Source organism: Phalacrocorax carbo, chromosome 8, assembly GCF_963921805.1.
Source record: "Phalacrocorax carbo chromosome 8, bPhaCar2.1, whole genome shotgun sequence".
In the NCBI taxonomy this organism is placed as follows: Eukaryota; Metazoa; Chordata; class Aves; order Suliformes; family Phalacrocoracidae; genus Phalacrocorax; species Phalacrocorax carbo.
In genome coordinates this window covers 23,445,193-23,459,970 of record NC_087520.1, presented here as the reverse complement: position 1 = coordinate 23,459,970, position 14,778 = coordinate 23,445,193, and the positions used below count along the sequence as shown (strand labels likewise).

At 45.1% G+C, this 14,778-nt stretch overlaps 1 protein-coding gene across 2 annotated transcripts in view; it reads right to left on the bottom strand.

The window, feature by feature from the left end:
- Positions 1-13,168, bottom strand: part of EDC4 (enhancer of mRNA decapping 4) — a 38,664-nt gene extending 25,496 nt beyond the window's left edge. The window contains exons 1-11 of one of the 2 annotated variants that reach the window (XM_064459134.1): positions 12,975-13,153; positions 11,751-11,803; positions 8,753-8,909; positions 7,573-7,684; positions 6,333-6,432; positions 4,624-4,813; positions 3,413-3,560; positions 2,767-2,871; positions 1,763-1,872; positions 1,099-1,182; positions 437-532 (exon numbers count right to left, since the gene is read on the bottom strand). In XM_064459134.1, the coding sequence (XP_064315204.1) occupies positions 437-532; positions 1,099-1,182; positions 1,763-1,872; positions 2,767-2,871; positions 3,413-3,560; positions 4,624-4,813; positions 6,333-6,432; positions 7,573-7,684; positions 8,753-8,909; positions 11,751-11,769 (1,121 nt within the window). In that variant the 5' untranslated portion in view covers positions 11,770-11,803; positions 12,975-13,153. Of the gene's footprint in view, positions 1-436; positions 533-1,098; positions 1,183-1,762; positions 1,873-2,766; positions 2,872-3,412; positions 3,561-4,623; positions 4,814-6,332; positions 6,433-7,572; positions 7,685-8,752; positions 8,910-11,750; positions 11,804-12,974 lie in introns of both variants that reach the window. The other variant, XM_064459133.1, reaches the window with a different exon arrangement.
- Positions 13,169-14,778: the final 1,610 nt, after the last annotated feature.

Sequence of the window (14,778 nt, the reverse complement as noted above, 5' to 3'; positions counted from 1 at the left end):
GTCAACATAGCAGCCTCTCATTATTTAAAATGAAAAAGCAGTAAGGGGAAGAGATCCTAGATTGGTTATTGAGTATCTAGTATTTTTACAGAAGAAAGCTCTCAAGGAGTGCAATTTGGAATGCCTCTCCTCATGCCACAGGTATATCTGTGCTCTACAGACCAAAGCAAAGGTCTTGGTAACACCAAGGAGACTGGTGTTACCAGGATCAACCTGCCCTGCCTTGCCAAATCTTGACAGTCTGTAACAGCCCTGACAGCTTTCAACAGATAGGTCAGATTGGCAAAGGATCCTCTAAATGGGGTTAGAGAAGACACCACTGGAGATCAAGGATCACCTTTGCAAAGTAAGTATACCTGGAAACTGAGAGCTTTGTTACGATCCACTGCTCAAAGTAAATCCAACACTTCATGGGACTCGGCATATCAACACCTACCGGACAGTCTGCAGACAGGTCCAAGACACAGTGCACCACATCTTCAGTTCTCTGTTCTGATCTGCTCCTGTGATGAGGAATCTCCAGAAGGGAACCCTGCAGGCCCAACAGAATTAAGCTCTCTTAAAGAATATCTGGTCCTTCCCATAAGGACGTTTCACAGAAAAGTTCCTCGCAAGCTGCCCATAGCTAATTTTGCCCAATGGTGTCTTAAAGTTCCCAAAAAATCTCTCCACTGAGGCAGATTAGAAACCGCTATAGCTCTCAGCTCTCAAGAGCCTTAAGGCCACAACTGACTGAAAAAACAATAAAAATTAAAAACCAAAACAGTTACTTTTACTTTTTAATCAACTGCAGCAGAAATTTGGAGGATAACAGCCCAGTTAAAACTGACCATGCCACAAACCTAAAAGGACTCATCAATTTAGAATTTTCATTGCTTTCATGGAGTTGACACTAGAATTAGGGTCCCTTTATACTGTACTGCAGAGCCTTATTTATTCCTCCCTCACCAAAAAATTGACTACAAAGATGACAGGACTTGCTCCTGCCATGACACTAATTTTTTTACAAGTACAATGCAGCTACAAGAAGCCCTCCAAAAGTAGAGTTAGAAGACACTACTAAACTTTGATAATCCAAGTACAGGATTGGGGACTTACTCTGGGTCTTGTTTTTTATGGTTGTCACAGAAGAGCAGGCAGGAAAGAGGCCTACCGTCATGGGGTTTCCACTCATGAAGACACCTAAGAAAGAATCAGAAAAGATCGAGTGTGCAGGGTCTAGTTAATAAGGAATATATAAGGTAGGCGCTGAACACGTTACACCTGTACAAAGACAGCATTGAGTCAGCAGCCACCAAGTGTTATCAGCTTGTAGCTGTTTACAGGCTTATATAAAATAAGGAGGTCACAGCCCATGCTGCCACAGATTGTGACCAAAAAAAAAGAAATCATGTGTCGGTACTTGGTTTGGTGCTAAACAAGGGCACAATACATAAAAGAAGTCAACATTGAGAAGAAAAGCTCAGAGAAGCTTTCTGCATTTACAGGGACAGTGCAAAAATAGTTTCACTACAGCCTGTGCAAAGCACAGAACTCCTGCTTCCAGACACAGTTCTTTGCTTTTTATCTAAGTTTACCAAACCTTGAGCATATATAATATTCAGTGATACAACTCTTGTGCAACAGATTACAAACATTCACCCTGTATCTCTATAATGCCCTGAGAATGACCATTGCAGGTGATTCGAGGTGATAACATGGAAATTCTCAGAAAGTGGTGCTCTCTGTTCCAAGATCTTTAATTTTCTAATACTCCAGTTACCTTGGCTCGTCTTGTCCCTCAATATAGATCTGCCAGAATTTGACAAAACCATCATGACTTGCTGTGGCCAACACAGTTCCATCTGGAGAAAGTGCTCCTTCGCTCAGGCACTAAACAGAGGCAGGGTGGGAAGACAAAGAAAAGTGATTTTACAACTCCTTGGGGAGAAAGAGAACTCTTCAAACAGGAATTTGACAGTACATTTGTCAGAGTGATTTCCAACAGACATGTCACCAGGCAACTTAACCCTTCACAGAAGAACTGACAGGACTCTTTTGTAATAATAACTAACATTCACCTTTTCCAGACAGCAAATTTAAGTACAATGGATTGTGTTGCTACCATTCCCACTGTTACTCATGTTATGAGCAGAGCTCATTTTGGTTTGGGATCTTCTGGCTTTTCACAGTCATGATAGATGAAACAATTATGATTGTGAAACAAAGTGATACAATTACTTTGTCATCATCCTGTTCAAGAAATGAAACTGGCCTCTTTCCAGTTGATTATTTTATATTTGAAATATCACCTACTGGATACTCAGCTGCAGTCCTGGTCCACTGTACTCACAGATATAACTATACTCATTAGGGAAATCATAGAGGAATAAAGATGTCATTGGGCTTAATCTCCCCCTTCTTATCCAGCAGTAAACCACTGCAGCGTTAAGTGTTCTATTTACCAGGACTTGTAGCAAAATAGATGAAATACAGCCCAGTTTGTCAAACAGGCCCTTGGAAATACAGATGAGTTTTGTCAAGAGCCATTTTCAAACAATACGGCTACACATTCACCCTGGCTCTTTAAACAAAGGTTACTTACCAATACTGTGTGTACATAGCCAGTAGGTTGTGGGTGATAGTTTGGATGGGTAAGAAACTGGGTTATTTACAGCCAGCTGTCCTAAGAACTGCAGCTCCTGAGACACTACAACCCAAAGAAAACCTAAGTGATCTGTAGTGATCACCTATGTGATGGCAGTAAAGAGCAAAACAGGTTTATACCATGCTGTGTCCTTTCACTACGATGAAGCCTTCTTTGATGCTAGGCACTTCCACAGGCCAGGAGCTGTTGTTTGCTCGGATAATGTCCAAATCCCACACCTCTGCCTGGAAAACATGTGGGCACACAGGTTTATTCCTACAACTACTGGTCTGATCCAGCAGAGAATTTCTTATATCCTTATATCTTATACCTTATTTCTTATACCTTATATCCTGACATACCAGCTCAATGGCAAGTATGTGACACAAACCTTCCCATTTCCACCCAGTTTGGCCACTAGATGCTTGCCCGACATGCAGCTACATGAAAGTACGGGGAACTGCTCCTGGCAGTCGTATCTGTGGCTCACCAATCCCCCTTTCCCTGGGAACTAGCTCAGCCTGAGCAGAGGAGTGATGCCTCTGGCCCACCACATTGTTTCTAGTGGTCCCACTATTTGATGGTGAGCAGAAGTTATCACTCTCCTTCCTCCTGAGCCCTGAGGAAAGATCAGCATGACCTCTCCTTGGAACACCTCATATTATGGGAGGATCCCCAGCACAGATGGGACAGAAGCCTTTACAGCTCTAACCATATTGGTTCTTTCTGTCATTAAATTCTCTCCCTCTAATAAGGGACAACGTTTCATAAGCAAGGTTTCCTTACCCTGTCCTCGTGCAACAAGGCCAACGTCTGACTTCCCTCTTCACCACTCTCCTCATTATCATCTGGGATGAAAGGGCACCAGATGATTCTTCGAGAGGTGTTCAATGGGGTATTGTCAGGTCGCTTGATGTTAACCAGGATCTCCTCTCTGATCACCACAGTTAAGAAACATAACATTCTGGCAGTGCTTCTGACACTCAGCAATAATCTGTTCAGGCTTGGTCCTCTGGTAAATACTACTAAACCTCATGATTTTTTTGATCAAGACTCAAAAAGAAATCAGATAAAAGGATTCTGCTAAGAAGGGTGGCAAACCAGCATTTCTTCACCAGCAGAAGAGGTTAAGCTTACAAAAGTTAATAGAATCTCGTAATTTTCTCTTGCAGGCTGCAGACAGGGACAGGATAAGCACAACAGGAGCACACACATCTGAACATGCAATCCACGCAACTGCTAATGGACAGATTAAATTATTTCAGCTAGCGTAACAACACTATCACAGAAAGACAGAAAAGCTACCACGTTGTCCCAGGCCAAATGCTCTGGTCCACCCATACAAATCAGATCTTAAACAACTACAACCACCTTCACTCCAGCTGCTTTTGAAATGATGGTATACGATTGAAATTAAGAAGCCACAGCCTAAGACGACATATCCCACAGGCGCATGTGCTTCCCAAAAGCACTGAGCAGTCACTCCTAGCAATTAAAAGAAGATGATATAGGGCAATGAATCAAACACTGAAAATAACTTTCAGGACCACCAAAAGAGGGATGACAGGTTTGGAAGGAAGATAGCAAGTGGCAGGGGGAAAGTATTACATCCTCTTCCCCAGAAAAATAACTGAGGAAAAGAGCGAGAACACACAAACGTGAGTAAAAAGCTTTGTCACATGGCCAAGGTAACACTGTCCATGTGTAAGGCCAGCTAAGTCCAGACTGATACTTCTCACTGACTACTTTTGCCTGGACCAGAAGAAGCACTGGGGTGTCACTCCTAGAATTTCTACTTAAATGCAATATCACATAATGATTGTGCTGAATACAGGCACAAATTGATTGATTTGATACTCTGGAAGGAGCAGAAGTATTGACCTCCCCCCATAACGCTGGTATTCTGAAGAGGCTACAAAATAAGTTGCAATTTTGAGGCTGCATTCACATCTAACCGTTACACAAAGACTGTTATGAGGCATATTTTGACAAGATACTGGATTTTTTCTTTATCCATGGCCAGGCGCCAGACAAAAAGGTTGCCGGCCTCATCCAGGCATGCCAGCTGGTTGGAGTTGAGATGAGCAAATGCCAGGTCTGCCACACCGCCTGTGAATCCTTTCAGCAAGGTCCGCTCAGCAGTGCTGATGCTCAGCACCCGCACCATAGCGGAGCCATTACTGGCAGCTGCAGAAAAGACAGAGGGAGAAGTCATCATTTAGCTGTGCAATTTCCCCACTGGACTGCCTTTGTTTCCAGCCATTGGTTTGTAATTTCCAGTACCCATCCTAACATCAGCTGTCACTGGCAACACACTGAAAACCTGTATCCATGTTAACAAGCCCTTTCAAGACCCAGACAAACATTCTCTGCACTTTTCACTTTGGCACAAAAGATTGGAATGGCGCATCAGGAAGAGTTTGCCTGCCTTGGAAGGGGCCGCTTAATTCCCCGTATCTTCTACAATTTCTTGAGCACCTCAAATTCTAAGTTCCTCTACTTAAAAAGTCAACAGAATTTGACTTCTTGTGATTCTCAGGATTATTCTCTGAAAGATGCCTTCATTAAATGTAAGGCCTAAATCTTTATCCCGCGCTCATGACAAAGCTACCAAACCTCCAAGACTGACCTCCAGTGACAGCGAATTAATTTTAATTGCAATTTCATTTTCAGTAAGTGGAGTCACTGAGAGGCAGGTAGGCCAAATGTATCTTCTGTAAGGGGAATGTAAAAAGCATAAACATTCACCTGGCAAAAAGTACTGCTTTTTGGCTTGCATGACTGAAAAGAACATGCTTTACAGCATGCACATACAAAGCAAAAGTCTCCAACTTCCCATTTGAGACAAACATCACTATAATGAAGGCAGTCTTATGGAGGCCCTATTGTTTCCGCTTCTCAATGCCCAAGCTGGCCCTAGCAGACCATTCAGCTCTCCATAGTGTTACTGCACCTAAGCTTTAATACTTAAAAAAAAAAAAAGGGTGAGACAGCCTAAAGCTGCTCTAAAATAACCTCAGCTAGGAAAAAACACAGAAGCGGAGTAGTAGATTTCATAAAAAGCCAGACGAACTGATGGGTGTTAGAACTAAGAAGAAAGGAAAGCACTGATGGAGCCCCAAACACTGCGTGCTTATATGAGAGCAGAAAGAGACATTGCAGATGACAAAATATTAATTTGTTTTCTGTATGTTGCGAAACAATCTTTCCCTGTTTTGTTCTGCTTTTCTCTCGCTTCCTACTGCAAAATACACTGCATCTGCGTTGCTCTTTGGCTCCTCTAAATTTAGCCTTAAACTCAGTTCTAAATTCATGCAAGCAAATCCATTGCAAACATTGATCTGCTCAAATTACCACAGGGCTGCTTCTGTGCTTAGCTACAGAGAAACTTGTTTACTGCAGAAATATTTAATTAGAGGAATAATCTCAACATCAGCATACTGTCCAGTGAAACTAACGTAATCCTTCAACTTTTCCTCAATTCCAACCCGAGTCCTTTCTTTTATTTCTAACTTCAGAAAAGCTTTTCTCCCTCCCCTGTAGCTCCAGTTTCACTTATACTCCCACTACAACAGCATCCTGATCTCGGTATTTCAAGAAATGCTTCAATTATTGCCAGTTACCTTCTTCTGATGTGAACTTTGCCTCTCAGAGATACACGGAGCAAAAGAATACAAATCACATCCACAACAAGAAGGTATCTCACCTCTAATGGCATAAGCCAGGTAGGAATTTGAAACAGCTATCAGATTGCCATAATAGTATTTCTGCTCCCAGTCATATCTAGCAACAGGCTGTATTTTCACCTGCTCAGGAGAAAGAAAACAAAACATGAGATGTGCCTGGAATTAACTTTTCCTGAAACAAACATGCCAAATATATGATTTCCTCCAGGGAGGATCTCTGAGGTTTAATAGGAAGCTATTAGAAGCAGCAGTTGGTAAGAAGAGTTGCACGTTGAGTACCAGGCAGCAGAGCCCTGACGATTCAAAATTCTGGAGGCTGGTGACTATCTTCTTCCATTGCAGGAAGGAATGTGACTCTCTGAATTTTGTCACACTGCAGAACAACACTCTACCCTGCAAGTACAGCAAAGCAGCCTTTACCTCTTTATTAGCACTGTGCCCAGATTCACAGTTCTTGGAAACTTTTTTGAAATACAGAAACACATTTTCTGCATGGGCACTTGCTTTTTCGTTTTAATACTGCTTTCCAAGAAGCTGAGAGTCCTGGTCTTATTTGATAAGCATTGTCTCTGTGAGCGAAAAATTAAGAAATGCTATGGGAATTACAGCAGAAGTCCTCCCTTTCATTTTTATCTTCAGTATTATCTATGAAAAACAATAATAACATAGTACAGTAGTCATTTACGATCTCTTTGGTCCCTTAATTCAATGCACATCAAGGGACAAAGTGATATAATATGAAAAAGCTGAGAAGATCAAGACCAGAGTTCTGTCTCCTAATTATTAGCATTTGTTCTCAACATGTCTTGGTACTCTGCTACAGCTCTAGTTCTAATCTCAGGATAGTGGTTCTTCTGCAGCTCTGGTCTGCTGGGTAGAGCCCTCAGCAGGACTGAGGCTAGCTAGCTATCAAGAGCAACCCTCCCTCCTTAGTGAAGACCTTCCAGTGAAGAAACAATCAGCAGGAAAAGCTTGTTTGTGAAGGATGGACACTTTCCCAGGAACCTACAGGTTAGATCATGGACTTGTTCCTGAAAATTAGACAATGACTTAGCCGGTCTCTGGAATAACAGTAACAATCAATTACAAGACACTGCTCCAATTTTTTCCCCCTTGTTAAGGTCTTTGACAAACTTCTACCTAATGACAAGCTCCTATAACACAGGAAAGAGATAATAATGTCTGTTTAAAATATTCAAGCATGAGCTGATGTGATTAAGAAAAAAAAGAGACAGAACTATTCTTTCTCTTGCTCCTTACCTTGTTACTCCCTCTGGCCTTACTGGTGATGCTGGAATCACTGCTGGCCACTATCTCCACGTCTTTTGCTGATATCACCACACAAGTGGAGCTGTCACCACTGGAAAGGCAGCTTTTAAGAAAAACAAAGGGAAAAATCAGACAAGACTCAAAAGAAGAGAACAGAGGTCAGATATTTACAATTCAAAATTTTAACAGCAGTGCAGGACTATCTGTGCATCTAGGAGGTTTGAACTGAACACAGAAGTACTTTCAGTTAAGAGGCTCCCTTCTCCAGGTGCCAAACACCTGGTTTGCTCAGCTTTAAAACCTCCAGTCTCTTCTCACAGTCCATTAATCTATTTGACTGGAGCACAGAACTACATTGGGTTAAAGTAGCCTTGAGTACTGCTGAACACTGGAAGGTGCAAAGAGACCAAAGCCAATCAGTGGCACCTCATCAACAACAGTGCACACTGCTCATAGTTCTTGCAGCATCCTCTCTCAAAACCATGACCAGAGAACCCAAACAAAAGCTATTTACATGAGCTCTGATGTTAAGAGTCAGCACACGAAGCCAAGCATTACACCAGTTAGACTGAGGTGGATCTGTAGGTGTGGATATGTATTATTACTCCTATGACAAATCCAAGGTATTCTATATGCATATGTTCTCTTGCATATAAGCAGTAAAAGCACATGTTCTATCCAAAACACACTGATGTACATGCACTTAGCAAAGAGTTAAGTAGAAATCTAGCTCAGGATCATTTGTCCTGTTTTAAGTTCTGCAGAGAGAAATACTTCTACCAGTGCAAGGTCTACCATACTACAAACCGGTATAAATTATCACTCAGGTAACCTGGGTCCCTGAAAGAGTCCGGCTGAAGGTCTGTGTGAGAATGCCAAGTCCTACCCAGAGCCCTGCTAATTTACCTCCACCCTGACTTGCAGTGTCTGCTGTGTGGCCAGTCCTGCTCCCCTTCTCCCTAAACAGCTCTGCTGATATTCTTCAGTTCGAGTAGCAGGGATGGCAGGCTCCACACATCAGCATTGCAAAAACTACAAAAGCTCTGACCAATAGCAGGGACTCAACTGCCACCTGAACTCAACGTAAAACTCACTCTGCTTGTCCAGGCTCACCAGAACTAATTTTTAACAATTTCCTATTCACCCTTAGCCTTTTTTCAACAAAACTTACATAACTTGCTTCTCCTGCAGGGCTCCCAGAGAAATGCTGCGATGCACTGGCTTAGCCAAAGGAGGTCTATCTCCGGCCACGATGGGATCAGGCACCAGCAGTCCATTCAGGTCTCCGTTATACGAATTTGATGGTCTCTGGTTCTCATTCACTGAACCTAGGAAAAAGCAGGACCAACAGTGCACAATATCCATTTAAAAGAAAGAGCACTGCATGAAATACACCGCCTCCAGATGTTTTTTTGTCAGGTTCTACTCATCTATCAGGTAGAACACACTGAATTGGTTGGGAAAAGTATTCTTCTCCAAAAAGGATAAATTAAGAGACCTCTCACATAAGAACTTTATCTGCACACAAATGAGCAAAGTCATAGCTCTGTTCTTACACGTGCAATCCCAGATCAGAAAAACACCACAGAACACGTACAAGGAACTTACCAGGTTCAAGGAGCAAACAGGCTTGAATCAGAAAGACTTAGTTGGTAATTCAGATTCACTGAATCAAGTGCCAGATCAAAGGGTTCCTGAAGGGTCATTTCTAACCCTTCTAACATTTCTAACCTAATCGTGCCTGCAGACAGATCTCCGAAGCCCATCCATACAGCGGTCAGCTGCAACATTTGGGGTTGGCTGGAAATAACATATGTGTTACTTTCCAACTCTGGCTTCTGACTAAGACCTGATCTCAAAGTCCAGGTGTTCAAGTAATTGAGCTACAAAGCTGTGCAACTGTGCCTACAGGATTCCCATTTTTCCCTTAGTTGACTAGTCACACAAAAGTTTACAGCACTCAGGTTTTGCTTAAAGCAACCATTTGTTCAGAGTTTCAGCTGTGCTTTGAAGAGTACATGTACCCTGGCTTCTTATATTTGGCCTAGCACAAGTTGCCTGGTGGCTTCTGTGACTTCTGAACTCTTCTAGAAGGGGACAGATGTAACAGGGGGTGAAGGAGACTCTTCTCCCTACTTGCTACTTACTAGCAAGGTAAATAGTTGACGATCCCCATTAGAGAGCAAGCCCAGTCCATCTGCACTTATACATCGGTACATCGAAGCCAAAGCCTTCTGTCTCAGCAGAACCCTCGCTTGAAATTTTCACTGGTTTTGAAAACCAAAATTTTGTATACTGTTGCCAGGTAACAACAGCTGCTGAGCTCTTGCAAAATGGCTGCTCCCAGGACCAGAAGCTCCACTGTTACTGGCACACATAAGAAACCCAAACATAAGTGCAGGCAAGAGGCACATCCTCTGGAAGCAAGGCAAGCTTTCAGTTACCAAAAAGTCTTTAACATACCAGGATGTGTGCTGCTACCTACAGAAATAACTGTGACTATTTTTCACTTGCCAGAAGAATATCTAAAACTCGGACATTTATGAACAGTCATTAAATGAGCAACTACACTATGGACGCAAAAAGCCTGTGCAGCGACAGCGCATCCCAACACAGAGGCCATTTGGGCACTCACCTCTATTTACTTGCACTGCATGAAGAAAACAGCAGTGGCGCTTACCCAGCACAAGGCAACTTCAGGCTGGTGAATGGAATCCTGTAAAAACCTAACACATTTGTGCTCCACTTGCTGTTGCAAGATTAAGATGTGCCCCTTATTCCTACAACATATGGTTGGTGTTTGTCCAGTTGCAGCAACTTCCATCGACCACAATTTATACTTTGCGACTGAAAGCAGGAAAAAATTCACTACAGAAAAAGCAGCTAGGCTGCCAGGTAAAGACAGTATTTTCTTTGCTCTGTTTGCAGCAACAGGAACAGCTCACAAAAGCATCTCCTTTCTTTTATGGACAGCAGGACTGAGACATTCGCTCCATGGGAAAGGGAAGGAGGAAACACTCCACAGAGGCTGATGGGCACAACAACAGTACGCTGAAGTTCAGGAATGGGTTTAGCCCATCACTCTGTCTTAGTGGGAGCCAGACAAGCACAGGTGCTGCCCACACAGAGTCTTGAAGGCATAAAAGAATGGAAGAGGCTCAGCGTTTAGTAGGTACATGAACAAACACAAAATGTTAACTGACACTGGTAGACGTAGGGTGTCAAAGGGACAGTGTGGTCTTATTCATTACCTTTTTAAAGAGCAGGAAAGCAGGAGCAGAGCTGAGATACTGAACTCTTCCTCCTCCCACTCCTCCCACCCCCACATCGCGACAGGGACACTACTTTGTACTGAACAGTGACTTCCCTGATAAACGCCACACTAGCAGGGTGAGCCTACCTAACACATGGGTATCAGCAGAGATTTCAGCACAGATTGAAGGATACTGCCCACCACCCCAGCAGGGACTCTCCTCTGTAGCACTATGGTGTTGACAGCCTGTCTATGTGCCCCAGCTGGGAGGTCCACGGTTTGATCATGTAGCTTCCCCTTGCTGAGGGCATGGCATCAAAAAAGGTCAAGTGCTACCAAAGTGATGAATGATGTTTACAAAAACTGGGAGAAAACTCTGTCAAGAGGGACTTTAGTGGTGGATCACATTTTCACAATCACCAAACCCAGCAGAACTAAAAAAAACCATGTGACAGCTGTTAACTCTTTAGACCAGGGAGCGTTTCTTGTCACCCACCTGGACAGCACCCAGAATAACGTAATGCTGCTCATAGCTATGCACACCCAGTACTGCAAAACTTCCTTTGTGACAGTAACCTTGGAAAGCAGCTACACTAGTCTCTGCTGGATATTAAGATCTGTAAGCGAAACTCGGGGTATGACAGAAACTAGAACTAGAAAGCAGCTTGACCAGAGCAATTTTATGCCAGACAAGACTAGCCCTACGCACGTAATTCACAAGGTTGCTTCTGTTCTCTTTCAAAAGCCTTGAAGGATCCCCCAGTTTCCCTTTCCTCTGACATCCTAACAGGATTTTCAGAGGCTTCCAGTTATCAAACATGTGCTTGCTCTTCACTTAATTATGACCGGTCCTTTCAAGTCTATTTGCTATTACCCGGGCAGTTATTTCTGCTGAGAACCACCACAGGCTCCTTACCGCTTGACGTACTGTCCATTTGCTCCTTTTCCTCTCAACTGCCTTCTTGTGCACTAGAGTTGACAGAGAGGGTATAAAGAGAATGAATAGAAGAAAAATGAAAATAGATAAGCTGTTCTCAGTAGATAACTCCTTTGCTTCAACCAGCAAGGGAAACTGCTTCAGGGAAATGTCAAGATACCTTGAGAGAACAGAAACAACTCCAACCATTTCCCAATCATGACATATCCTTTCAGTTCAGAAACTGCTTGTGAAACAAGTGTTCCCCATCCCTGCACTGAGTTATCCTGTTAGTCTTTTAAGTACAGTGCTGCGCTGTGAAGGAAAATGTATTTTCTTAAAAGAATTATAATCCAGGAGCATCCAAGTGCTCCAGAAACAAAAGAAACTACTCCAAGTAATAAGAAGTTTCTCTATGGGTATCAAAACTAATGAAGCTGGCTTCCTGTAGGTTTACCCCCTCACCTCATGTGCCTCTACACACAATCTGCATCCAACCTCTCATCCTTTTGGCCGAGCAAAAGGCAGCGCACATGGCAGTTGTTTTGGAGGTAGGGTGTTCACACTGACTCTCGAGACACTTAAAAGGTATGCTATCCCTGCTTTTCCCTCAACAGGATGGGACCATGGGCATAAATTCTGTCCTCTACCCAGAGCTAAGTTTTTCCTGCAAAACTTTGATGGTCATGGTCTCTTTTGGACTATTACCTCACCAGGTTTGAGAATGGCACTGCCCTCAGAGAGGCCCAACAGCCCCTTCCACTGAGCCCAGCAACATGCCCTAAGAAAAAAAGTATTCTTAACGCAGAAGGGAGACTTGGGCAGAGGAGACGAGCACCGTCCAGTTCCCAGCGGCAACACCTCTCGGATAAAAAAAGCCCCGAGAGCCGCAGCAGCAGCAGCGAGCTCTGGCTCCCAGCGGCTTCCGCTCTGCTGGGTGACAACCCCCCTCTCCTCTAAGCGAAGGTCCCCCCAAAGGTGGGAGACTGGCTCTACTCCCTGCCCGGCTGGTACCCGGCCCCCACTCCGGGGCGAGAGGCGGGGCCAGGCGGGCCACCCCCGCCCTAGGCGGATAGGAGCCGGCGGGGGGCGATGCCACAGGCGCCCCGAGAGAGACGGCCCCAGCCCCGGGGCGCGGCCGCCAGACGGACGGCGGGGCCGCGGCTGAGGAGGGGCGCGCCGCCGCCCGACGGCCTCCCGCACCCCCTCGGTCCCGGCCCTTACCTCCCGGCCGGTCCAGCTTGAGGATGTCCCGCAGGTGCTGGGTCGCGTCCTCGATATCGATGCTAGAGGAGGAGGCCATGGGGCCTGGCCCGCTTCCCTCTGCCGCCGCCACCACCGCCCGCACAGCCTCCACCGCGCTGCCCCGGCCCGGCCCGCCACCCACGCTTCCGCCTCCGGTCCGGGCCTGCTGCGCCGAGCGGAAACCGTCGCCGGGCCGGAGGGTTCCGGGTGCGGCGGGGGCGGAGCCGGCCTGGGGGCGGGCGGGGCGGGCGGCAGGGCCGGGGGTGGCAGGCGCGGACCTCTCCCGCGGCGGGAGCACCTCCGCCGCCCCCTTCCTCTGCCGGGGCCGGGGCACCACTGAGGGGGCATCGGGCGGGCCACCGGCCCTGGCTCCTGGGCCTTACAGGCGATGCCGAGAGGGGACACCTGAAGTCTCACTCATGGAGGGTTAAATCTGGTTGGTTGTGGGGAAAAGTAACACCAGGCAGCTGCCCGGCCTTCCCTCACCTCCACACAAGCCTTCCGAGGTAGGAGGTGACCATCAGGGTTCAGCCTAACACTTGCAGTAAACACAGGCACAAACGACAAGATACAGCAAATCTGTTTGCATATATTGGGCCTCAAAAGTGACCTGTGGGTGTCAAAAATACTAAGCAATACTGATTTAGAAACACTGGTGTTTGTCTTCTCCAGGTAAGGAACCAGGAGTGAGCAACTGTGTGGAGAAAGGCTGTAAAAGGGCCCCAGAAAGACCTACAGTGACCAATGTTGAAGGATAACTGCTTTGAACTTTTAACAGCCTAAAAGAATCTCATTTTAGATAGCTTTAAAACTAACACCTGCCACACCTATCATTGTTTGAACCCGACTTCTAAGCATGGTCTCTTCAGGCTTCTTGGGCTTGTTATTCAAAGGATTATCCTGACCTCATGGACAAAATCCTTCTGCAGAGCAAGGCTCATAAACCAGACCTATTCTTAGATTCTCTCTCCTCTGCCAGGCTTCATTTAGATCTGGAGCTACAGTATCAGGAGCTGTGCTTAGTGGTGACCACACAAAATGCCTTTCTACTGAAACAGTTCATCTCTTTGAGTAATTAATTTTGAGTGCCAACTTCCATAGCATTGAAGCAGTGACAGAACAGTCCTACATTTGAAAGAGGGAATATATGAAAACAGTGCAGTACCAAACAGGAGGGCTCTAACATCAGCTTCCAAGAAAGCTCCATTGCAATTCAAGTGCCAAAGCAGCCCGATTTGAAAACTGACCAGCTTGAGCACAGCCCACCCCAGCCTTTCCCAACAGGTCTCAAGATGGGAAATGCCAAGTTCACATACTCTGAAAGCAAGCTCAGCAAGGCACACTAATGCCTTGAAAATTAGCACCTGATGGGTTAGTCAGCTCTGAAGGCAAAGGGAACATGATTCCACTCCTGTGCCAGGAAGATTAATTTAGTAAATACCATTGCTGGTGGAACACCACCACCTCCAGGGTGGAAGAGACATGGCAACCAACCATGTGGTACAAGCCTGTGGTACAGCAAACACAGTACTACCAACCAGCTCAAACTGCAATGAAGGGATGCTAGAAACACATCACAGGGCACAGATCCAGCCAGGGCTTTAGAGCTGGATGCAAACTCCACAAGGGCAGCACTGGATTGACATTCCTCTGTGTCTGCTTATGCGTTTCCTGCAATACAACTGTCCTGTTTAGCTTTGAAGGTGAACATAATAGATGTCATGAAGATTAACTACAGGCTACCATGACTGTTGTCATCCTTGGGTATTATTTTAAGCTTTTG